This window comes from Myxine glutinosa, chromosome 12 (assembly GCF_964187855.1).
Source record: "Myxine glutinosa chromosome 12, kmMyxGlut1.1, whole genome shotgun sequence".
NCBI lineage: Eukaryota > Metazoa > Chordata > Myxini > Myxiniformes > Myxinidae > Myxine > Myxine glutinosa.
The window spans coordinates 69,935,922-69,962,674 of record NC_136272.1 but is presented as its reverse complement, the minus strand read 5'-3'; the positions used below and the strand labels follow the sequence as shown (position 1 = coordinate 69,962,674).

General features: G+C 44.8%; 1 protein-coding gene across 4 annotated transcripts in view; it reads left to right on the top strand.

The window, feature by feature from the left end:
* LOC137437508 (FYVE, RhoGEF and PH domain-containing protein 1) overlaps positions 1-26,753 on the top strand; it is a 246,501-nt gene that overhangs the window by 166,422 nt on the left and 53,326 nt on the right. For all 4 annotated transcript variants that reach the window (XM_078766002.1, XM_078766001.1, XM_068131886.2 and 1 more), the window contains 5 exons: positions 7,560-7,649; positions 8,517-8,665; positions 19,334-19,490; positions 20,802-20,940; positions 23,360-23,418. In XM_078766002.1, the coding sequence (XP_078622128.1) occupies positions 7,560-7,649; positions 8,517-8,665; positions 19,334-19,490; positions 20,802-20,940; positions 23,360-23,418 (594 nt within the window). The remainder of the gene's footprint in view (positions 1-7,559; positions 7,650-8,516; positions 8,666-19,333; positions 19,491-20,801; positions 20,941-23,359; positions 23,419-26,753) is intronic.

Below are 26,753 nucleotides of genomic sequence, written 5' to 3'. Positions count from 1 at the left end.
GACAACATCTACAACAGCTTGACCACCGCCGCACCCGCTCCCCCTCCAACCACCTGCCCCCCCCTTGTCCTGCCATCCCCTGTCTCGGTTCTCCCCAATCTCCCCTACTGACCTCTCTGAACTCCTCATAGGAATGAAAACTGCCACCTGCACTCTTGACCCCATCCCCTCCAGCTTTGTCAAGGCCTCCCTCCCTGCTCTCTCTCCACTTATCATTGCAACAATAAACTCCTCCCTGTCTACAGGCATCGTCCCACCTTCCCTCAAAATTGCTGCTGTTACCCCCATTCTAAAAAAACCTGGTCTAAACCCTGACACCCTAAACAACTTCAGACCCATCTCCAACCTACCCTTTCTGTCAAAAGTTTTGGAACGCGCTGTAGCCGCTCAACTCAAACATCACCTCTCTGCCAATAACCTGTATGAAACATTCCAATCCGGATTCCGCTCCAACCACAGTACTGAAACTGCTCTCCTCAAAATCACCAACGACCTTCTCCTCTCCTCTGACGCTGGCAACCTCAACATTCTCGTCCTCCTCGACCTCAGCGCTGCCTTTGACACCATCGATCACACCATCCTCCTCACCCGACTTGAATCCACCTTTAACGTTACCGGCACTGCCCTGTCTTGGATTAAATCATACCTCTCTGACAGACGCCAGTTCATCTCCATCAATAACTGCAAATCCCCCACTGCTCCCCTCCCCCAAGGTGTCCCCCAAGGTTCAGTTCTTGGCCCCCTCCTCTTCATCCTTTACCTGTCCCCCCTCGGTCACTTAATCCGCCGTCATGGTCTCCAATTCCACTGCTTCGCCGATGATATCCAGCTTTTCATCTCCACCAAGTCCGTCTCCACCGACACCCACTCTATCCTGACAAACTGCATCACTGAAATAAAATCCTGGCTTCAAATCAACTTCCTCAAGCTTAACTGTGATAAATCTGAAATAATCATCATTGGCCCAAAAACGCTCACAAAATCAACCCATAACTTTGCCCTCAACATCGACGGTATCCCAGTATCCACCTCCCCTCACATCCGGAATCTTGGCGTCATCTTTGACCAAACCCTCTCCTTCGACAAATACACTAAACAGATCACAAAGACAGCCTTCTTTCACCTGAAAAACATTGCCCGTCTCCGCTCATCCCTCTCCTCCACGGCTGCAGAAACCCTCATCCACGCCTTCATCACCTCCCGTCTGGACTACTGCAATAGCCTCCTCTATGGTTCACCCTCAAAAATCACCAATAAACTCCAATACATTCAGAACTCCGCTGCCCGTCTACTCACCCATTCCCGGACCCGTGACCACATCACCCCCGTCCTTTACAAGCTTCACTGGCTCCCCATCCCCCAGAGAATCCAGTACAAAATCCTCCTCTTGACATACAAAGCCCTCCATAACCTGGCCCCATCCTACCTGGCTGACCTCCTCTCCAGACACACTCCCACCCGCAACCTCCGCTCTGCTGGTACCAACCTCCTGACCCCCTCCATCCGGACCAAATTCAGATCCTGGGGGGGACAGGGCCTTCTCCATCGCTGCTCCCACCCTCTGGAACTCACTACCTCACACCATCAGAGACTCCTCCTCACTCACCACATTCAAAACATCACTAAAGACCCACCTGTTCAACACTGCATTCAACATTCAACCCACAGCATTTAACCCCTGACTATCTCTTCTCCTTCTCCCTCCTTTTGCTTTAAATATTTCCCTATTGATTCTTGTCTTTTTGCAATTGTTGTTTTCATGTATTGTTATGCATTATGTTTTCCACTCTGTCAAAGCACCTTTGGGCTTCTGGAAAAGCGCTATACAAAATAAATGAATTATTATTATTATTATTATTGAAAGACATGTTCCACTTGTTTGACCAGTTTGTGATTTTGTCCAGGTCTGCAGAGAGTGAAGAGGCTGCTACCTCCCGATCTGAGGGTTGAGATATGGAGCAGCAGAGGGTGGAGTCATCAGCAAAGAGAGAGAGAGAGAGGATTTTCCAGAGAGTCGGAGAGATCATTAATGAAGACCAGAAAAGGCACCAGAACACTGCCTTGAGGATCTCCAGCCTGGACAGGAAGGGGAGATGAGATAATTCCATTCAGGCCACACGTTGACTCCAACAGGAGAGGAAGTCCGTGAGCCATGTGTGGTGATTTCCATGGATACCATAAGAGGAGAGTTTGGTGAGCAAGTTGGGGTGCAAGATCGTAACAAAGGCATGAGATATGTCAATGGAGACGGCTCTGATTTCCTGTTTGGCATTGTGGACCTCCATCCATTGTTGAGACAGCAGAAGCAGCATGTCCAGAGTAGAGTGACCTGGTCTGAATCCAGATTGATGATCCGAGATCAAGCCATTGGAGAAGTGGAAGGATTTAATGTTGGAAGTGATGATGGATTCCATGACCTTGCTGATTATTGGGAGCAGGCTGATTGGTCTGGAGTTGCAAGGATCTGTTATTGCACCTTTTTGTGTCAAGCGGTAATGTTGGCTGATTTCCAAAGAGATGATCTTAAGCAAAAGAGAGGGGGTAGAGAACAGAGAGAGGGTGAGATAGAGCGGCAGAGAAGGATTTTAGGACCTGTGGGCTGATGCCGTCTGGTCCAGTTGCAGAATCAAAGTCAAGGTTTGACAGAAACTTCTCCACCTGGTCGGGAGAGAATGACATATCTCAAAAAAAACAAACTTGGCTATCTCAAAAAACTATGGACATATTCAGATGAAACTTGGACATGTTGAGTGATGCAACAAGGGCAAATTGTTCCGATTAGATCAGGATTTTTTTTTTCAGTGATATTTCACCATGGATGAGATGAGGCCAAAACACGACATGTAGCACAATATCAAAAGTGATATCTAGCATAATATTTGAAATGGTATTATACACTACATGACCAAAAGTATGTGGGCACCTGAACATCGAACATCTCATTCCAAAATCATGGGCATTAATATGGAGATGCTCCCCCATTTACTGCTATAACAGCCTCCACTCTTCTGGGAAGGCTTTCCAGGAGATGTTAGAACATTGCTGCAGGAATTTGCTTCCATTCAGCCACAAGAGCATTAGTGAGGTCGGGCACTGATTTTGGGCGATTAGGCCTGGCTCGCAGTCGGCGTTCCAATTCATCCCAAAGGTGTTTGATGGGGTTGAGGTCAGGGCTCTGTGCAGGCCAGTCAAGTTCTACAACACCGATCTCAACAAACCATTTTTGTATGGACCTCACTTAGTACACAGGGCCATTGTCGTGCTGAAATAGGAGAGGGCCTTCCCCAAACTGTTGCCACAAAGTTGGAAGCACACAATCGTCTAGAATGTCATTGTATGCTGTAGCATTAAGATTTCCCTTCACTGGAACTAAGGGGCCTAGCATGAACCATGAAAAACAGCCCCCGACCATTATTCCTCCTCCACCAAAGTTTACAGTTGGCACTATGCATTCGGGCAGGAATCATTCTCCTGGGATCGGCCAAACCCAGGCCTGTCCGTCGGACTGCCAGATGGTGAAGCGTGATTCATCACTCCAGAGAACACGTTTCCACTGCTCCAGAGTCCAATGGCGGCGAGCTTTACACCACTCCAGGCGACGCTTGGCATTGCGCATGGTGATCTTTAGCTTGTGTGCGGCTGCTCAGCCATGGAAACCCATTTCATGAAGCTCCCGGTGAACAGTTGTTGTGCTGACGTTGCTTCTAGAGGCAGTTTGGAACTCGGTAGTGAGTGTTGCAACTGAGGACAGACGATTTTTACACGCCATGCGCTTCAGCACTCGGCGGTCCTGTTCTGTGAGCTTGTGTGGCCTACCACTTTGCAGCTGAGCTGTTGTTGTTCCTAGACGTTTCCACTTCACAATAACCACACTTACAGTTGACCGGGGCAGCTCGAGCAGGGCAGAAATTTGACGAACTGACTTGTTGGAAGGTGGCATCCTTTGACGGTGCGACGTTGAAAGTCACTGAGCTCTTCAGTATGGCCCGTTCTGCTGGCAATGTTTGTCTATGGAGATTGCATGGCTGTGTGCTTCATTATATATACCTGTCAGCAATAGGTGTGGCTGAAATAGCCGAATCCAGTAATTAGAAGGGGTGTCCGCATACGTTTGGTCATGTAGTGTATGTATGTATATATATATCCTCCATTTCTCCCAATTCTTCCCGGGGGATTATTGATTCTACCTCCTCTACCTCCTCATTTACCCCCACCGGCATCCGACCGCTTTGGCTAGCCATGGCACGAATTAAATTTGGATCTTAAAAACTAAATTTCGGCCGCTCGTAATTGTCGAGTGCGTTAAGCGCACTTCGGGTCCCAATCCAAACTCCTGACACCAAATGTTGCTGCCGTCCAAAATTTGGTCTAAAAATTTCGTCCCAGGTTCCAAATCCCCACTCCTGACTACCAAATGTTGTGGATCTGCTGCCGGCCTTCTCCCCTTACCAAGGGGGGATTAGTCCCCTTGTCTTTGACTGGCCTGGTGGGACCCGGGACCTATGACGTCCCTCCCGGACAGCGCGAAATAGGGTATTAGGACTAAAATTCGCTATTACCTAATTACTCGCGCTGCCCTGAAACGAGGAAATAAGCCCGCACGAACCACATGTGTTGATACGCCGAGCGGTTTTGCATACACGCGATCCGTGCCGTTTAGATGGTGAACCCGGTTCTAGCGGTCTTATTCGTGCCACGCTTAGTCAATGGCGAAATCACAAAGGCGATCGAATTGGAAAAAGGAAGAACAAGATTTATTTACACTATACAATGGTTCAAGAAAAAGGGGACACAGTGCAGCCTTATACAGTCTTACTTAATACCCAGGACAAACGGGCCCATCTCACACACACACACTCACACGGGGCTTGCAGCTGCAGGCTGATGGTCCATCCAGGGATGGCTCTTGTGCAGCTCCCTCCGGTCTCCGGCTCGTCCCGTGCAGATGGTAAGAGAAGGCAGGAGCTCGTAGCGTGCCGTTTGGACGCACCAGGTTATTATGGGGAGAACGGTAGAGTGTGGGCTCTGGTGTGGTTGACGGTTAATCACTGGCGGCTATGGCCGCGTTTACTCGCGTGGCTGGAATACTCACTATTCGCCACTGGCGCGTCTGGCTGCAGCCGTGTACTTGTATCGCCAACGCCTCTTCTTCTTCCCCTCTGGCACTTACGTTATACTGCGAGGTACAGTTCAAAGCCTCAAAAGCGAGCGAGTCCTCAAGTCCTCAAAGTGCTCTCGATAGGCGCTCGCTGAAAAAGTCCTTCTCCCTCAAAGTTCTGCTGGTCAGTCCTCTCGTGGGCTTTGCGCACCGACTTAAATAGGCACGCCCCGTGAACCTTCTCGAACTCACCAGACGCGCCTCTCCACACCCTCTCACGCCATCCCATTAGAGCCCTGATTGGCTGGTGGCTCTTACCATCATCGCCTCTGACGCTCCGATCTCAACGCCGCCCCCAACCCGACCCCGCGCTCCTCCTTCTCAGGCCTACCTCGTGTTACTCGTCTAGTGAGCGAGCAAAGGGCAGCAAATGCTTAACAAACTGAGCAGGCAGCCAAATGGGGCGCGGGATCAATTACGCCCATAGAGGTGGAATTGGAGGGTGCACGCAAAATGAACGGGACCTAATCTCATGTCTTTACACAACGCAGATATTAATAGAGGAAATGGCCTATACTTACACATGCTATGACATAACTAATACTACAAGTGGGCCTACATGTTGCTCGTGGAACTAACTATGAGGGACAAATCTTTAGCATTTATTGAAGTCATATGTACAATCTCAAAACCGCAGCAATATATTGTTGCGGATCTGCCGCCGGCCTTCTCCCCTTATCAAGGGGGGATTAATCCCCTTGTCTTTACTAGCCGGTCTTTACTAACCCGAGACCTACTACGTCCCTTCCGGACAGCGCCAAATAGGGTTTCGGGACCAAATTCGCTCGTACCAAAGTACTAGCGCTGCCCTGGAAGCGAGGAAATAAGCCTCGTACGAACCACGTGTGATGGTGATATGCCGAGCGGTTTGCGTAGACGTGATCCGCGCCGTTATAGATCGTGGCACCCGATTCAAGCGGTTTTACCCGTGCCACGCTTCGTCAATGGAGAAATCACAAAGACGATCGAATAAGAAGAAAAGGAAGAACAAATAGGTTTAATTATTATTGCACGTATTTACAGCTCAGGACGAAGTTGGCATTTTAAATTTACAACTCAGCTCAGAACCCCTACAGGGCAACTTAGACAGTCTTATGCTTAATACCCCAGGACAAACGGGCCCGTCTCACTCACGCTCACACGGGGATTGCAGATGGGCAGGATGAGGTTCACCAGCGCTGCGGTGGTCGTTCAGGATTGGCCCCGTCTCACTCTCCACGGTCCCCGGCATGTCCCACGAAGATGGAGGTAGGCGAAGGCAGGAACTCGTATCGTGTCGCTCGAACAAACGGGTAATAATCTAGGGGCAAACGGTAGAGGGCGAACTTTGCGCGGCTGGCGGTTATTCAGCCGCGTTCACTCGCTTTGGCCGAACCGCGCAAGTTATCAACGCCCTGGCTGCGCCCACGTATTCCTCGTAACCAAGTTCATACAGTGCGAATGATTCTCTTCAAGCGCGTCTCCCTTCTCAGCACTCCGAACTCACGAGCTCTTCCAGCACACCTCTCCCAACTTGACGAGCGCCTCTCCCTTCTCATAACCCAGGAACTGCAACTGATGAGTGCCTCTCCCTCCTCATAACTGAGGTGGGGGCTTCGCGCGATCGGTTTTATTGCCACGCCATTATCCCGATCGATGTTCCAACCATGCCCTGTGATGCAGTGTTGCAGCCACACGCTGTGAGCCCTGATTGGTGACTCATTCTTACCGTCATCGCCTCGCCGCTGCGCCGAGCTCAAACCTCCTCCACCTGCCGAGGCCCACCTCGTGTTAACTCGTGCCCAGCACAACTAGGGCTTTTTAGCCTCAATGGATCGAGCCTATGGACGTGGAATGGTTTGTAGAAGTAGGGCCTATCCTCCTGTCTTTACAACAACGCAGGATTAACACTGGAAGAGGCCTACTCTCACATATACTAAGACATAACTATACTACAAATGAGGCTACATGTTGCACGTGTGACTAACTATGGGGGGCAAACCCTTAACCTTTATTAACCTTTACTGTACCAATCTCAAAACCACAGCAATATATATATATATAAACTTGTGGACAGATTATTGCAAAACCAGGTGAATGAGTTGGTTCGGTGACGAGAACAAGTGACTAGATTTTGGTTCAGGTCCAGATCGAGATCCGGCCTATCAGTGGGATACAGTGTGTAAACCTTTCAGCCTGGCGGATGTGTGCTCTCTACCGAGTGCTTTTCTCTTCTTGAATATGAATTTCGGAATGATTTGTAGTGACGGCGAACTTTCGAGGATTTCGAGAGATTTCCTGGTGAGACAATGAACTCATGTATCCCTGAAGTTCTCAGAGTCATGTGAGTGATACCGTACATTTTTATCGAGTTGCATAATGATAACATCTAATTTGCTTCGTTTCTTTTCATATGTTGCAGACACCCCCGCAGGAAAACCTCTACAAAATTGCGGATGAACTTTTGCAGACAGAAAAGGCTTACGTGAGCAGATTGCACTTATTGGATAAGGTAAGCTTTTTTGGCAGACTGCGTTTGGGTCGTATGAGGATTCGTGATGCAGGGTCCATTGGGCAAAATAAGTCAATGAGATATTATTCAGGTGCGGCAATCCGACCCTTCCTCACTCATTCGACTCGGTAAATAAGGGAATCATTTTGTAATGCTGGGAAGTTTACCAAGTTGGAGCTTCTGTCAGCATATTATTGTGCAAAGGTTGTTGTCACCACTTGGGAAATGACAATTTGGAATTCCTCGGAAAGGAAAGCTTTTGTCTTTCGAAAGCATTAAGAGTTAACCCATATTCCTGGCTTTAATTCAAGATTCCATCCTCTCTCTCCCTCTCTCTCTCTGAAGTATGGAATACACATCAAAAATCTTCATCATTTTTTAAAATGTGTATTCCATCTAAACCATGGGGTTTTCTCATCCGAAGGAGTAACGTATTGCATTCGGCAGCTCTGGGATGTCAGCTGACAATTCCATTAACAGAGATCATCAAATACGTGATGTCGAATAACGTTGTTCATTCTTCCATTCTGATATATGTGACATTACTTTTCCATGAATGCAGTTATCATGTTAGAGCATCCATGGCAATTTGATATCACAGGGAAATTATTGTCCAATAGCAAAGATTCCGTGCATGCCAAATTACCCAAGGTTTAAATCAGAGGTACCTACTTTATATTTTTCCAAAGTTCTTGATAAGAATATTAATTGAAAAGATCATTGTTGCTTTATTATGGAGAGTTACAGCGTAGCACGTCTCAATAGATTATACCATACAGATAACTCCAGATCCGAAATGAAAGTCTGAAGAAGTATAACATACCACATGACAGGGAAATACCTTACCTGCACTGTGCCCCTTGGTAGGTGTTCTGTGCTCAACTTCTGGAGGAGGCCCGGAACAAGTCTGCATTTCCGACAGAAGTTGTTAACGGCATTTTTTCCAACATAGCCTCCATTTGCCTGTTTCACCAGGACTTTCTACTCCCAGAGCTAGAGAAGCGAATGCAAGAATGGTACGTATTCCTGCTCTTCACTGGTCGCATGACACAGGTTATATCTTCCCTCTATTCATTCCCTCCCTCAACACTCCCTCTTTATATTTCCACCTTTTGAAATTGTTTTTTAAACATTTATGATCTTTTTTCCTGTTTAATTTCCTTTTACGATGTAATTCACATTGAATTTGATGAGGTGTTGATAGATGACAATAAAAAAAAAAAAAAAAACCTTTAGAGGCCATTTTTCCCCGCAAGCGGGGGTTGGCCTTTTTCGGGAACCGTGGTTGTTGTTGTTTTTCGGTCCCCTTTTTGAAGCATGAATAGATGACAATGAATGAACAATTTTAGCTTGTCTACGCCGAAGTCGGTATGAGCTGTTCAAACCATTTCTATGTCCTTCAGTCATTCAGTCCTTCATTCCGACAATGGGTCCAGTAACATTTTTTCCTTTTTTCCATATTCCTCCGAGGCGGCTCGACAGATCGTCTTGAAACTCTGCATGATGATGATTCATGACGTCGATGCACAAAAACTAATGAAGCCCATTTTTATTATTATTTAATTTTCTTTTTAATCTATCCATGTGATGAGATAATTAACTATTTAACTGAAAATGTAATCTATGTTTGTATGTCCATCACATAACACGAGGTTCCGACATCTCACGAGATGTTTTGTTGTTCACTTTAAACCTCTTCATTTCAACTCTTAATTTAATTTGATCTTAATCGTAATTTAATTTAGCTTCTTAATGTCATTGATATCTTCTTGATTTGAAGAATGGCAAAGCAAGAGAGACAGGAGAACAGAGAGAAGGTGTTGGGGGTAAGATAGGGGTGACAAAGCAATGGAGACAGGACGACAGAGATGTGGTGTTGACGAGGGGGGGGGGGGGGGGGGAGACAGAAAACAAAGGGGAGAGAAGGACAGATATGCGGTGTCGGGGGGGGGTGGGGTGACAGAAATCAAGGGGGGGAAGGGAGGGCAAATATGTGGTGTGGGGGGGGGGGGTGACAGAAAGCAAGGGAAAGGGAGGGCATAGATGTGGTGGTGGGAGGGCGGTGGGGGGGGGGGGTATGGGAGGAGGTGGATGGAAAAAATCAAAGGGGGAGTTGATAGGCCTGAACCAGCGGAGTTGCACTTTACATCAATAACTCCATCTCTCACTGTCCCATACTGATCTTATGCCTCCCATTCCCCAGGAGTACCTCTGGCTGTGACTTCCCCTCCATTTCCACCTCTTGTTCGTCTGTGTGCTGTCATCTCAGATCCCAGGTCATTCCTCATCCACACCCATGATCTTTTCTACACTCATTAACCCTCCCCAAGCCCACCTCTTTCCCTGTTTCCAGGTGACCCTTTTTCATTCCTGTTCCTTCACACTCATCATTCTTTGCTTCATTTCTTCTTCTGCATCCCCAGTTTTCCCTCACACTTCTGTGATGAAGGAATTGCGGCTGTATCCAGCTTGTTCACCACCTGGATCTTCCTACCCATGCCCTTTATTCCTCAAAGTCTACCTCTTTTGTTGCCCCCACCCTCCTCTCCCACCTCCTCTCCCACTGTTGTTTTTGTTCTGTTACATCCTGCTCCATTCTCTATTCGAACTATTCCGACTCTGTATAATTATATTAAATAAATCTCTCACCCTCTCTCATCATCGTCTCCCACTCTTGTACTCTCACTCACCATCTGCCTTTCCCTCTCCCTCTCCATCTATTTCTACTCATTCATTCCCTCTCCCTCTCCCACTTTTCCTCTCAATTCAGCAGATTCTTACACATAAAATTAATGAACTCTCCCCTGCAAGCTCTTTTCGGACATTTCGTTTTATCATCCCGTTTCAAATTCCTGCTGCTGCTTCTTTCTTGTAACAGCAATTGCTCATTGTGGTGCTTTAAAAAGTTTGGAAATTCATTGGTTAACTTTATCTTCAAATATACAATATGTGATTCATTATTTGGAGGAACCGTGTTAAACTTTTCCTCCCGGTAGAGAGTAAAGCTACTTTACTACACAAGCTTAGTACACACGTCATTGAAACAGTCTCTGCACCACAGTCAGCATTGACATTGTATGCTTCATTTCCTTGCAGGCCTCAGTTTTCACTCCTATTACCTAAGCGTATCACACAGGCCCGGCAATCACAATCTGCAGGAGTGAACTTTGTAACTGTCTTTGTTAGGTACAACCAAAATATGAAATGGCATTTGGACCTCCTTGACTATTCCATATCCCCACACCAGTACACCTCCGAACAAGGCCATATGACGTCTCTTCAATAAACACAACATAAACATAGGCAGGCTTGGGATCCTAGGATCCTGGGTTCGTTGGCTTAGCGGTTAGGGTGCAGGCTTGGGATCCTAGGATCCTGGGTTCGTTGGCTTAGCGGTTAGGGTGCCGGCTTGGGATCCTAGGATCCTGGGTTCGTTGGCTTAGAGGTTAGGGCGCAGGCTTGGGATCCTAGGATCCTGGGTTCGTTGGCTTAGAGGTTAGGGCGCAGGCTTGGGATCCTAGGATCCTGGGTTCGTTGGCTTAGCGGTTAGGGTGCAGGCTTGGGATCCTAGGATCCTGGGTTCGTTGGCTTAGCGGTTAGGGTGCCGGCTTGGGATCCTAGGATCCTGGGTTCGTTGGCTTAGAGGTTAGGGCGCAGGCTTGGGATCCTAGGATCCTGGGTTCGTTGGCTTAGCGGTTAGGGTGCAGGCTTGGGATCCTAGGATCCTGGGTTCGTTGGCTTAGCGGTTAGGGTGCAGGCTTGGGATCCTAGGATCCTGGGTTCGTTGGCTTAGCGGTTAGGGTGCCGGCTTGGGATCCTAGGATCCTGGGTTCGTTGGCTTAGAGGTTAGGGCGCAGGCTTGGGATCCTAGGATCCTGGGTTCGTTGGCTTAGAGGTTAGGGCACAGGCTTGGGATCCTAGGATCCTGGGTTCGTTGGCTTAGCGGTTAGGGTGCAGGCTTGGGATCCTAGGATCCTGGGTTCGTTGGCTTAGCGGTTAGGGTGCAGGCTTGGGATCCTAGGATCCTGGGTTGGAATCCCGGTCAATCGCTGAATTAACGCGAGGGGGGTTGACTCAGCCTGTCATCCTTCCGAGGTCGGCAAATTGAGTACCAGCTTGCTGGGATGAATGATCCCGGTGTGTACCCAGATTTAGAATAGGTACCTGCACATCGTAAGAGGCGATTAAGGGTTGGTGTCAGGAAGGGCATCCGGCCATAAAAACATTGCCTCAAAAAGGGAACCATGAGGTCATGGGGCCCGCAAGGCTAACCCCTGCTCTAGCGGGGAAAATGGCCTTAAAACGATCATTCATTCATTCATATTCATTCTATGGATATCAACATTTGTGTTCCCATTGCTAAAGTTCAAGCAATCACGACTTTTGTAAGAAGTTTCTTTCGCATCGTAATTATGAGTTTCAATATGATACCGAGCACACAGTACACGGAAAAAGAGGGGGCAGCGGAATATTTCCAATATATGGGAGTCTGAAGTGTCGCGAATGTATCGAGGGATGGGTGGGGGATTCCAACTGTTTGATGTTAAACCTTTGTATTTGATTCATAAATGTCTAAATATTCATCCAAAATGTAATATTTGCTCGAGAGAAACTCCTGGTATCCCATAAATCTTTCCAGATGCCACCTCGGTAATTGCACATTATTGTCTCGTAACTTTCCCCACAAGGAAAATTAAACCCAACAGCCAATCATTTTCAGCAGTTTACCTTAATTCGATGGAATGGCCCAGTTGACATCACAGCCTGAGCACTACTCACCCCGCGGTGCTTTAATTTCACATTTCAATTCCATAAACCGTCGCCATTCATTCAATGTATACCTTTGTCTTTGTGTTACGGAGTTACCTATCTTTGCCAATAAGAGGGCATCGCGTCGTGGAATCTGAGTAAAAACAGCTGTGAGTGCAATGTCAGTTGAAAATGTTATTTCGGTAAATTCTGTCGACATTTTGTTTTATAATACAGACTGCGCATCCTTAAAGATGAAAAGCAGTGAATATCGTATATCAAACCCATGAGCTGCATGACATTGGCATTATGACGTCATAGTACCGCCCAAGGAAATCCAAAAGGCTTTTGAGCTTTTCTGCCCTCTCTCACAACCACATATCCAAGTTGTTGTCAAACATGTCATTTTCAGTGAATATAAATCGATATAAAATGTTAAGTCGGCTCGAAGCAGCTGGCATGGAGCAATGTGATGCCCTCTTTGTCATAGATTTCCAAGACTCAGCACTTGTGGGCACGTTGTGGTGTTTGAGGAGTTATCATTCCGTTGCTTGATGATCATACACTGGTAACTGTTTGTGGTTTAAAGAGAAGAGTCAAATCAAGGTGCTTGGATTGTCTCTTTTTGCATCTTGAAAGGAATTGCACTTCCTTTCAATGCGCTGGCATAACAGGCCGCAGGAGCCAGGTCATGTTTCTGTCACATTTGCCGCTATATATTGTAGGTTGGACGGGGATGTGTGGGGTTTGAGGGGCTGTGTAGAACAGGGAAAGGTGAGTAAAGGGGAGGAAGAAGAAGGCTTATGAGGTATACCGGAAGAGTTTATATTTGCTGGAGTGGGGATTAAAATGGCACTTTTTATGTCTGATATGTAGATAGCGCTCAACATGAACTCTGGTCTTCTACAAACCTTAGACACTGTAGTGAAGAAATGATCAATAGGACACTTGCCATCTTTTATACTTTTATACTTCTTCACCTGATTCATCGGAGTCCCTTGCGCCAGCCAGTTTACTTTGCATTTATTGGGGATCACTAACGCTAGGTTTCTTCCCGCAAGTAATGCCAAAAGTTCTGCAAGACCTTTTATACTTTTATACTTCTTCACCGGATCCATCGGAGTCCCTTGCGCCAGCCAGTTTACTTTGCAATTATTGGGGATCACTAATGCTAGGTTTCTTCCCGCAAGTAATGCCAAAAGTTCTGCAAGACCTTTTATACTTCTTCACCTGATCCATCGGAGTCCCTTGCGCCAGCCAGTTTACTTTGCAATTATTGGGGATCACTAATGCTAGGTTTCTCCCGCAAGTAATGCCAAAAGTTCTGCAAGACCTTTTATACTTTTATACTTCTTCACCGGATCCATCGGAGTCCCTTGCGCCAGCCAGTTTACTTTGCAATTATTGGGGATCACTAATGCTAGGTTTCTTCCCGCAAGTAATGCCAAAAGTTCTGCAAGACCTTTTATACTTCTTCACCTGATCCATCGGAGTCCCTTGCGCCAGCCAGTTTACTTTGCAATTATTGGGGATCACTAATGCTAGGTTTCTTCCTGCGAGTAATGCCAAAAGTTCTGCAAGACCTTTCATACTTTTATACTTCTTCACCGGATCCATCGGAGTCCCTTGCGCCAGCCAGTTTACTTTGCAATTATTGGGGATCACTAATGCTAGGTTTCTCCCGCAAGTAATGCCAAAAGTTCTGCAAGACCTTTTATACTTTTATACTTCTTCACCGGATCCATCGGAGTCCCTTGCGCCAGCCAGTTTACTTTGCAATTATTGGGGATCACTAATGCTAGGTTTCTTCCCGCAAGTAATGCCAAAAGTTCTGCAAGACCTTTTATACTTCTTCACCTGATCCATCGGAGTCCCTTGCGCCAGCCAGTTTACTTTGCAATTATTGGGGATCACTAATGCTAGGTTTCTTCCTGCGAGTAATGCCAAAAGTTCTGCAAGACCTTTCATACTTTTATACTTCTTCACCTGATCCATCGGAGTCCCTTGCGCCAGCCAGTTTACTTTGCAATTATTGGGGATCACTAATGCTAGGTTTCTTCCTGCAAGTAATGCCAAAAGTTCTGCAAGACCTTTCATACTTTTATACTTCTTCACCTGATCCATCGGAGTCCCTTGTGCCAGCCAGTTTACTTTGCGATATTTTGGGGTCACTAATGCTAGGTTTCTTCCCCAAGCCATGCCAAAAGTTCTGCTCGACCTTTTGTACATTAGAGCCAACATTCTGACAGTTTGTGAAAGGCACTGCTTTAAGAGCTAGGGAAAAAGATGGGGTAGAGGAAGAGGAGTAGAAGAAACCACAGACAGATGCTTGTAAATCTTCCTCTGCGAATGACGAAAACGATGATCCCAATCGGTCAGAATTGAGAACTTTGTTCCAAAGGCCGCAGTAAAAAAAGAAGGGGATGGAAGAACAGAGATGGGAAGACATGTTGGATTTTTTTAAAAAGCTGACATACAGCAGATGCTGTGCTCGGAGCAATAGTGCGGCCTTCAGAATTGATCACAGCTCCACCTTTGGCCTCGATCAGAGAGAAGCATTAACATTTCTTAGGCAACATGCATGGACCATCTGTTCAAAATTACTAACGAAGCGTTTACATCTGTTATAACCACAAGGAACAATACCGTAGATATGTGGAACCACAAGTCTTAATCTTCACCCTCAAGCTGCACAAACTGTCCTGTTGTAGTAATATTTAGCAAAAAGTTGTTTTAAAATTACATTTCCACTTAAAAACGTTAAATGTATGAAAATCAACCATTGTTGCTGCACTTTGTTGTTTCCCGTTGAAGTTCCGTGCACATGGCGCCCTCTTTAGGACATCACTGCCCATGTTTTGCACACTACACTAGGTGGTTGAGTTCATTAGGCCTGACATTTGTATCCCATTAAGCATGACAAACGTACTTTTCACTTATCTTGATGGGACATAAAATTCGGATTTCAAGAATGCCTAATTACAACAAATGATGATGATCAAATTTAAAATTTTGCTTCTTTCTATGAAAATAAAAATGCACCATAAGGCAGGAAATGCAACTAATGAATTCTGTCGCAATGTATCCGCAGTCAGTGAATTTCTGAGTTCATGATGTCTCAAATTTGCACAGGAAGAGATACACTACATGACCAAAAGTATGCGGACACCCGAACATCGAACATCTCATTCCAAAATCGTAGGCATTAATATGGAGTTGGTCCCCACCTTTGCTGCTATAACAGCCTCCACTCTTCTGGGAAGGCTTTCCACTAGATGTTGGAACATTGCTGCAGGGATTTGCTTCCATTCCGCCACAAGAGCATTAGTGAGATCGGGCACTGATGTTGGGCGATTAGGCCTGGCTCGCAGTTGGCGTTCCAATTCATCCCAAAGGTGTTCGATGGGGTTGAGGTCAGGGCTCTGTGCAGGCCAGTCAAGTTCTTCCACACCGATCTCGACAAACCATTTCTGTATGGACCTCACTTTGTGCACGGCGGCATTGTCATGCTGAAACAGCAATGGGCCTTCCCCAAACTGTTGCCACAACGTTGGAAGTACGCAATCGTCTAGAATGTCATTGTATGCTGTAGCGTTAAGATTTCCCTTCACTGGAACTAAGGGGCCTAGCCCCATCCATGAAAAACAGCCCCCGACCATTATTACTCCTTCACCAAACTTTAAGGTTGGCATTATGCATTTGGGCAGGTAGCTTTCTCCTGGCATCTGCCAAACCCAGTTTCGTCCGTCGGACTGCCAGATGGTGAAGCATGATTCATCACTCCAGAGAACGCGTTTCTACTGCTCCAGAGTCCAATGGCAATGAGCTTTACCCCACTCCAGCCGACACTTGGCATTGTGCATGGTGATCTTAGGCTTGTGTATGGCTGCTTGGCCATGGAAACCCATTTCAGGAAGCTCCCGATGAACAGTTGTTGTGCTGACGTTACTTCCAGAGGCAGTTTGGATCTCGGTAGTGAGTGTTGCAACCGAGGACAGACAATTTTTACATGCTTCAGCACTCAGCGGTCCCGTTCTGTGAGCTTGTGTTGCCTACCACTTTGTGGCTGAGCTGTTGTTGCTCCTAAGCATTTCCACTTCACAATAACAGCACTTACAGTTGACCAGTGCAGCAGGGCAGCTCCAGCAGGGCTGAAATTTGTCGAACTGACCTGTTGGAAAGGCAGCATCCTATGACGGTGCCACGTTGAAAGTCACTGAGCTCTTCAGTACAGCACATTCTACTGCCAATGTTTGTCTGTGGAGATTACATGGCCGTGTGCTTCATTATATATACCTGTCAGGAATGGGTGTGGCTGAAACAGCCGAATCCACCAATTAGAAGGGGTGTCCGCATACTTTTGGTCATGTAGTGTATGTGTAATTCATAGTTACCCCAAATAAAGACTTGAGGTTGGGCATAAAATCAAACAAATTCATGATGAATTCTCCCAAGCTTTACTTGAAACTTTACTTGAAAGCAAACAGGTCGGTGGTCTCGTCTCTTTTCCGGTCTTGCACCCTCGGCTCTTTCCGTGCTTGTCCCCACAGGTTTCTGCAGGGCACATACGGGCCATCTGCCACCACACCCCCATCCTGTCGAAACTACCTAAATCCAGGATCACTGCTCACTTGCACGTAGTTGTTCCTATTTTTCCCCACTTCTGGAACCATTTTCCACATCCTCTTCAATCTCATTCTTCCATCCAGGTCTTCAAGCCAGCTGCTCTCCACCATCTGAGATCATCCACAATCCAAAACCATGATCTTTTCTACCCTCGTTAAACACCGCCCCACCCCTCCTCCTTCAAAATTTCCCGTTTCCATCTGTATCCATTTTTTCCACCCCATGAATCCTCTCCTGCCCCCCATTCCTCCCTTGACCCATTGTTTTCTGGCCTTCAACTCTGCTGTCAGTGATTCCCCAGCCCTTGTTCTGCTGTTCCGTTTGTTGTGCTGCTTCCTGCTTTGTTCTGTATTCTCTCTCTCTTCCACTTCTGTGTGCAAGATAATGACCTCAGACATGTTATGGACTGAGATGCTCTGTATAGCAACAATGATAGATGATGCCATCATGATGAGTCTGTAAAAATAGAACAGACCGAGATTGTGTGGGCTCCCTGTACTTACTAGGAAAACGCGGCCATGTTCCAGCCTTCCAGACAAGCAGCTGCATTGTCATGCTTGGGTGGGATGTGAGGAGGAGCGACATTCTCATTCCACAGCATAAGGGGCCTCGGGGGCAATTTCGGTGCTAACCACCATGGAATGCTTATTGGTTGTGATCCACAGATGCGGCTTTATGCAAGAACACGCGGGCACTTTCACACTCTACACACACCCTTGTCCGAAGCATTGCTTTGTCTGCCATGTCGGGTGCGATAAATTGCATCCCAGAGGCCTTGTCCAGGCAAAAGGGCTAATTGTACTTGGCTCTGCGGTATCCTTGTATTGACATATGCAAGGTAGAAATCATGAGTGGGCTTCCCACCCTTGTCGGGAAGGGGGGGGGGGGGTATTGTTATTGCTAGGGTTGTTGTTGTTGATGTTGTTCACCATTTCCAGGACATTGTCATTCTCTCAAGGCCAACCTTGCATTTAAAAAAATCTGAAAGAATGGTGAAAAATCAGAGGTTTGTTAGGAAATAGGAAAATGCATTCCGTTGGCCCCGAACATCGATTTTCATTTCGAATATAAAGGATAACCAAGGAAAGCGTGAAATTTAATTAGCAGGCCCATTCATTCTTTACACTGGTGCACGTGGTCTGGAAATTGTGTTTTTGTTTGAGATCCAAAGTGGATTCGATGTAACATGAGCAGCACTCTTGTTTAAACGACCTGCTCCACAGATGACTGCTGTTTGATTAATGGCCTTGCTATGTCTGAAAGGTAATATGGGTTTCTTGTCAGGTCAGCGGTTGTTTACTGGGCCCAGGGTGTGCAATTGACGCGGACGTTTTGCTGCGTCTCCGCAGCACGGCCGTAAAGTGCAAGGCCCGTCTATTCTAATGCATCGAGCAATCAACAGCAGGCAGGGACATTGTACGGAAGCCAGCTACCGGTTTGATTGGCTCCCTCTTAGTTGTTGCTATGGTGACATTGTTACCCTGCGCTCGCGAAGCGAAAACCGGGGATAAGCATTCAGGTACGTAGGTACGTGTGCCGTGTCTGCATTTTTATAATTCATTTTCTCGGCAACCGTTGGTCCGATTGACATGAAACTTTCACCGTAGGAGCACCTCCTCCTTTAGAATATTTAATGATAATCATGACGTCATAGGTCACGTGGTACAGGCGCCATATTGGAAAAACCGAAAAACCTTTCACCTCTATATCTCCGGAAGCGCTGAATAGAAAAAATTGAGACGTGGCTCATTGTAAAGAACTCCATATGGGGAATAGGTGTTGTTAACGATGATGTCATTGGTGCCATAATTATGACGTCATAATTTGATAGGGACAACTCTTAGTCTGATCAGTTTGAAATTTATTGAGCATGATCTATGAAACAATTATATTAGAGAATATAAATTTATTATGTCATCGCTCACGTGGTCTGGCAGCCATATTGGATCAAAAAAAAGAAACGTTCAAAAACAGAACAGTTGGCTCACACCAAGTTGACTGTGCAGGGTAAGTATTCTATGAATACCATCTAGTTCAAGTCATGTAATTACAAGCCCCTCAACGAGTCATGGAAGTTTCACATGCATGTTTTACACAATTTCACATCACATGAAACTGTTTTAATTAGCAAATTGACACAGTACATACATGTTACTTTATTGTTAAGGGTGCATTGTGGGAAACTCAAACAGAATATGCTATTGTCTCGACAAAGATGCTGCAGTTACCTTAAATTTAGAGTAGGAATGCATTGCAGATGTAAATCATTTGGTCTTGTGCTGAAGTCGGGTGTTGCGTGTGCGTGGCAGGAATGTAAACCCGAGGATTGGTGATGTACTGCAGAAGCTCGCGCCATTCCTGAAGATGTATGGCGAGTACGTGAAGAATTTTGATCCAGCAATGGATCTTTTGAATACGTGGATGGAAAAGTCTGTCCAATTCAAAGCCATAATTCAGGAAATCCAGGTGAGAATGCGCAAGGAAATGAGTGAGTCCATTGTGCAACTCTGGGACAAGATATTAAGGAATAATAATTATATGCGTTCCCTTACAATGAATTTTGATGCAGGAGGAGGCCATTTGGCCCAGGGAAGCCTCCGCCATTACCAACCTGTGGTTGTTTTTCCGTAATCGATTGTTTTTTTTTAATGCTGAACATCAAGCAAGGAAGCACCACGTACAACGTTTAAGTCTTTGGTATGATGCAACCGGGATACGACCCCATTGGCATTTGGTATGATGGGACCGACCTCCCAGACTCAGGGTGGATGCTATAACCATTACGTAATAAAGGGCTACTTTGAGGACTTCCAAAAACGTACGTTCATTCATTCGATTTAATTCATTCATCTTACACTGATTTAAGACTAGCAGAGGAGCGAGAATTATATATATATATATATATGTACTGTATATACATATATATATATATATATATAGAACCATTTTGAAGAAAAGAAAATTCTTCCTGAACACCAAACACTCGCTGGGTCTTTTGGAATGAAATTTCCATCAAATAAGAAAATATTATGTATATGGGGTTGACCTAACTTTTGACCTTGACCTACTTTTAAGGTCATGACCCAATTATAGACATTCTTTCAACATTTTCCACCCAAACTCGACGAAAGTTTGGCTGATCAGAACGAAATTTTGCTCTCTAGATAGCCTAGGCCCTAAAGCAAGGTGCATTTATGCTTAACTTACATCATACTCCACCGGGTTAAAGGTCAATGTCAAATGGCGGTCTGAAAAAAAAATGTTTTTTTTGTCATTTTTTAATTTTTCCAATGCGGGATCTCAAAGACCTTTTGGCCTTTCAAGACAAGACGTTCTCTCATAACAGTGAACCTACATTGAAATTGTGCACCTGATATTTGTTTTGTGTCGACCTACTTTTTTCGGATTGTGACCTTTTTGATCAAATGACAAAAAAACACCTTTTTGATCATAACTTTTATAATTTTCCTCTGATATTCATGATGTTGAGTTTTATGGATAGTTTATATAGATGGGGACACATTTTCTTTATTTACTCTCTATCCCTAAATGTTGGAAGTTGAAATGTCATATGGCGGTACGAAAAAAAATATGGCCGTCATTGGATCGTGGGCTTACCCTTGGTGATCGCTTTGTGAACACAGATATCTAGTTATTGTTTGTGGTTAGGTGTGAACCTTTGTGACAGCACCTTACACGATGGTTATATCAAGGTAGAACGACCAATGAATGGAAATGTTAACTACGTATGTTTCATGTATTTTTGATTGCACGCAGAAAATGGAGGTCTGCAGGAACCTCACCCTTCAGCATCACATGCTGGAACCTGTGCAACGAATTCCACGTTATGAACTTCTCCTTAAAGATTACCTTAAACGTCTTCCATTAGACTCACCAGATCGAAACGATGCACAGAGTGAGTTTCTATTTTCGTCTGAGCATCTCTCCCTCTCCTTTTCTGCTTCCTGCTCTCGGATTCTTCTTTTTCTTCTCTGCCACAATTATTTACATGTTCTTGTGTGGTTGGTAAGGAGGAGAGCTTTTGGCCCAAGTTTTTCAGGAATCGGCTGGCTCGGCCTGATATTCACCTAAGGTTATGGCAGGAATTTGTAATTTGTTCATGATAGCTCACCTAATCTTCGCGAAGGACACTGTGTGATCTTCAACGTCCAGTATTTGATTACTGATGAAATAAAATAAAATTATAACTTGTTATCTGATGCTTCACATGTTTGGAATCTTGCCATTGGCTTATGCTGGGAAGATAATGCTAAACCATTCTTATCCCAGGAAATCGAGGGCAGCACAATGGGCCAAAAACTCTTTTTTTCTAAATCAAATCATAAAAAGCCTATAAAATATTTGTCAAAAGATAACTTGTAACAAGTACAGATACATTCAAAGTACACCGACCACATGCCAAATAAATAAATAACATCCACCATCGCGTGGCATTGCCGGGGCGCCAAAGCACGTGCTTACGCCTTTGGTGCCCGGCGATACCGCCGTGCAGCACATGGATACGGTATTGGGAAGGAGAGGAGTGCAATAATTGATTGATTAATTGCATAATTAAAATCAATAAATAATGACCACAGAATAATTTCTTAATTGGCAAATAGCATACCTCAACCACCAGTGAGTGTGTCATCCGAAGCTGTAACTTTTTGAAAATTAATTAAATAAGTCGTTAATCTAAAAAAGCAAATAGTTAATTGATTAATTGACTAATCAATAAATAATTAATCAATTAATTGATTAATCAATAAATCAAAAATATCCTTTATAGCCACATCACTTGGTCACTGTCTGAATATCAGCTTCCTCACTCAAAAGCTAGCTGAGATATTGCCCATATGAGATAAAAATAAATAAGTGATTAATACCAAAAATAAATAAATAATAATCGTAAAATAATAAATTATTATTAATCAACTGGCTAATATAATATGTAAACCACCACCGTTTCATCCGAATCTGTAACTTAAATTTTTTTATTTATTAAGTCATTAATTAAATAATTAAATTATTAGTCGATTAATTTATTAATCAATAAATCAAAAATACCGTTTACAGCCACATCACTTGGTCATTGTCATGTCCAAATATCGGCTTCCTAACTCAAAAAGTGCCCGGGTTATTGCCCAGATGAGAAAGGAAATAAATAAGTACTTAATTAATCAATAATAATTAAGTAACTAGTCAATTCATTAATTAATCAAATAACAAAAAACACTGTTTTACCAAAGCACGTGCTCACTATTGTGCCCAACTTTCAGCTTCTTAGCTCAAAGGATGGCTGAGATATCGCCCGGACAAACAAACAAGAAAGAAATATGCACTGCATAGCACAATACTTTACTTGCGAAATCCCAAAAATAAGTTGTTGGCCTATGAAGACCACAAAATAATTGGTGGTTGGTTTCAGTCCGCTGATATGTAACTCCTATTCAAATTTCAAGTCAATCGGATGAAAATTGAGGATTTTAGAAACTTGAAGAAAAATGGTTGACTTTTGGCCTATGTTGTTCTTTTGCCCTAAAAAATGGGATTCTGTTGGACCACCAACTCTACCATTTGGTGAAGTTTCTTGACGATCGGTTTAAAATTGTGACCTGCAGGGGCAAGTATAAGTGAGCGGACAGACACACAAACAAGATATATGTCGTGCATAGCACAATACTTGCAAAATCTAAAAAATAAGTTGTTGGCCTCTGATGACCTCAAAAATAATTGGTGGTTGAAGTTAGTGACCAGATATGCAAATCCTCTTAAAATTTCAAGTTAATTGCATGAAAATTCTGGATTTTAGAAATTTGACAAAGTTGATGACCTTTGGCCTATGTTGACCGATTGACCTTTTGACCCCAAAAACAATAGGCTTCTTGCTTATGACCAACCCTACCATTTGATGAAGTTTCCTGAAGATCGGTTTAAAATTGTGACCTGTAGGCGACTGACATATAGACAAACAGACAGAATAACGCACAAGACCAACCAATATACTTGAAAAATTTTCTTTTTTCGCAAGTAACAAGGAAACAAGCAAGAAAACAAGAAACCGGAGTGAAAACCGAGTACTCCCTTTCAGCGTGCGTCATCGCCAGGCCCTCTTCGGTGCCCGGTGATGACGTCATGCAGCGCCTGGAGATGGAATAGGGAAGGAGCGGTGTACAAAAACATTATAATTAGTAATTTCCATAAGGAGCCTCTTTTGTACCTGCAAGATTCAATTTTTTATTCGTGATTTAAAGGCACCAAAACTAGGACATAAAGTAATTATTACTTTTCTATTCGAGAATTAACATTGTGCTCAAATTTCCAATTTATTTCAGAATCGCTGGAAATCATCTCAACGGCTGCCAATCATTCTAATGCTGCCATAAGGAAAATGGTGAGTGCCGACATAGCCAAAAAGCTGGACCATTGCTGTACCGTATCTAGGACATCGAAGGGAAATGTTCCAATCCTCGAGATGATAAAAGCCCCATGATGTCTGTACTGCTTTTATGATATTTTGTCATCACTTGCTCTGAAGAGAAAATGAATGACATTGTGGTTGTACACTAATATATATATATGAGAAATATATATATACTGTATATATATATATATATATATATATATAAATAAATATATATATGTGTGTATATGTGTGTATGTATGTGTGTACTGCATATACAGTAACTATATAAAGTCTACACCCCCTTTCAAATTTTTCACCTTTTATTACCTATATAGCCGAGAATTAAATTTCATTAAATTAGGCTTTTTCCACCTTTATTTACACATCATGACCCACAACTTCCAAGTGAAAAACAAACTCAACAAACTTCAGAAAATTGATTAAAAATACAAAACTAGCATATCTTGGTTGGTTAAGTGTCCAGCCCCCTTGTAATAGCAATTGTAAGTTAGCTCAGGTGTAACCAATCACCTTCAAGATCACACACCAAGTTAATTGGCCTCAACCTGTGGTAAATTGTAGTGATTCTGATTATTCCGGAATAAAATCTGCTGTCCCTGTAGTTTTCCTCTGCTGGGTAGTGCATTTCACAGCAAAGACTCAACCATGAGCACCAAGGAGCTTTCAAAATACCTCTGGGATAAAGTTGTGGAAAGGCACAGATTACGGGATGGGTATAAAATATTTCAAAGGCCCTGAGTATCCCTTGGAGCACATTCAAGACGATCATTAAGAAGTGGAAGGTGTATGGTACCACCAAGACCCTGTCTAGATCAGGCCATCCCTCCACACTGGATGATCAAGCAAGGAGGAGACTGATCAGAGAGGTCACCAAGAGGCCAATGGCTTTCAAAAGAGATCTCGCGAGATCTCGCGAGATCTCGGAGACCGTGGGAGGGATTTTCGAAGCTCCACACGGTCTCCACGTTTTTCGAAGTTAAGTCTGTTCACAATTGTATTTTGTCGAAACTGTATTTATCTTTCGGTGTGTGAAGTTATTGTGTGCAACTTTGGTTGTTTCTCGGTGTTTATCTTTCATAAATTGATCGTCTGTTTGCCGTGTCGTGTCTTGAGGCCTTGTACAGTGTGCACTGTACAACCTTGAGGCTTTGTTTTTCTCTCAGCGGTCCGTCGTTTGTGATCCAATAACTTTCGGTCTCTGTATTCCCAGGCTTTTCACCCATAGCCTACTTCCTTGTGTAAATCTCAACTCAAAAAAAACAAACAAAAAAAAAAAACATTTCCTTCTCTGTTCTCATTCGTTTATTCATTCTTATTCGTTCGTTCGTTCTTCGACCACGTGTTTCTCCCCCATTTCCCCAGATAGTTTTCACTCATTAACCTTCAATGTTTACACTTTCCCCTCAAGTTATGTATTCCGTCATATTTTATAACACCTTTTTCTTCTTCTTCTTTAAAAGGCTGCTTTCGACTTGCTCACCAAATCAATTCATCCCAAAAAAAATATCCATCTCCTATAGTGCCTTTTTTCTACATTCCCTAAACTCTCCTGCACTCCATCCTCCATCCAGCGTCCTTAAACGTATTTTTAACTCGAAGGTCACAAGAAACTCATTTTGCAATAAATGTTCGTTTCCCATAAATCGTACACTTTCAAAAATCCAATCTCACCACTCCCCTCCAAATCTTCCCCATAACCCCTCCCCTCCAAATCTTCCCCATCACCCCTCCCCTCCAAATCTTCCCATCACCCATCCCTTTCAAATCTCCCCCCTTGCCCCCTCCCTCCTAAACTACCCCCTCACCCCTCCCCGCCAAGACGCCCCCTCGCCCCTCCCCTCCCCTCCTAGACTCCTGCCTCACCCCTCCCCTCCAAATCTCCCCCATATCCCATCCCTTTCAAATCCCTCCCCTTGTCCCTTCCCTCCCAAACTCCCCCCTCACCCCTCCCCTTCAAATCTCCCCACCCTCATTGCTTCTCAATTTCCCCCCTCTCACTCCCCCTCCTCAAAGCGTCCTCCCCGCTTCTTCCCCCTTCAAACTCTCACCTCCATCTCCCCCAACCTTCTGCCTCGCTCTTCCCCCTCCTCAAATAACACCTCATTGTGGCTCACCCAATCACCATCAAACCTTTTGTCCGCCCCATCCTTCCCTTTCTCCGAGCTATTCTGAAATCTCTGACACACCTTCAACAGCTCTCCCTATCTCTTCCACCTCTTCCACATCTTACCCTACCCCTCCTCCCCCCTGTTCTGTATCTGATGCTCCCCCTTCCTCTTCATTAACGGTATGGACCTCAAACATCCGGGGCCTTCGTTCAAACTTAACTGATCTCTCCATACAGGTTGCTTCTGTCAAACCAGACGTGATCTGCTTAACAGAAACTTTCCTCCTTTATGATGTCTCTGATTCCATAGTATCTCTCCCGGGCTACTTCCTCCTCCGGTATGATAGACCTGAGCCTCGTCCTGGAGGCGGGGTTGCTATCTTTATCAAAAACTCTCTTCCTCACTCGCCCTGCACTGCACTCTCTCCACCTCACCCCCAGGAATACCTCTGGCTACGGCTTCCCCTTCGCTCCCACCTCTTGTTCATATGTGTGTTGTACCGTCCACCAAACAGTGATGACTCCATCTACATCTCGCTGTCTGATGATATGGACCAACTTCTATCTACTCATCCCAACTCTCTCTTCCTCATATGTGGTGATTTCAATTGTCACCATGCCAGTTGGCTGGGTGTGGGTACCTCTCTCACCAGCCATGGCTCCTCAGCAAAGGACTTCTGTGACTCTCTGGGACTGACACAATCTGTCAATTTCCCGACCCGGATCTCAGTCAACGGAACATCTTCTCTTCTGGACTTGGTTATGACTAACTTCCCTGAAAATGTCTGCTGCTCTTCTTCTGCTCCGATCGGATCATCTGATCATGTCCTTGTTAAAGTGGACATCTCTCTGACCATCCTCAGGGAGCCTGCTCAGCGTCGACGAGTCTGGCATTTCACTCAGGCCAACTGGCACGGTCTTCAAGCAGCCATCAATCATCTGGACTGGTCTCCCATCTCTACCACCTCTGACATCAACTCATCCTGGGAATTCTTCCAAAGTAAATTGCTCTCTCTCATGCACAGATTTATCCCATCTCGTCTTCAGTTGTCATACCCTTCCTCCTGTCCATGGTACACGGAATCTTGTGGTGAGGCTGTTGCCCAGAAACAACTTGCCTTCGTCTCCTGGAAAGCAAATCCAACGGAAGGAAATCTCATTTCCTTTCACAAAGCCCGAAACAAGTGTGTGTCCA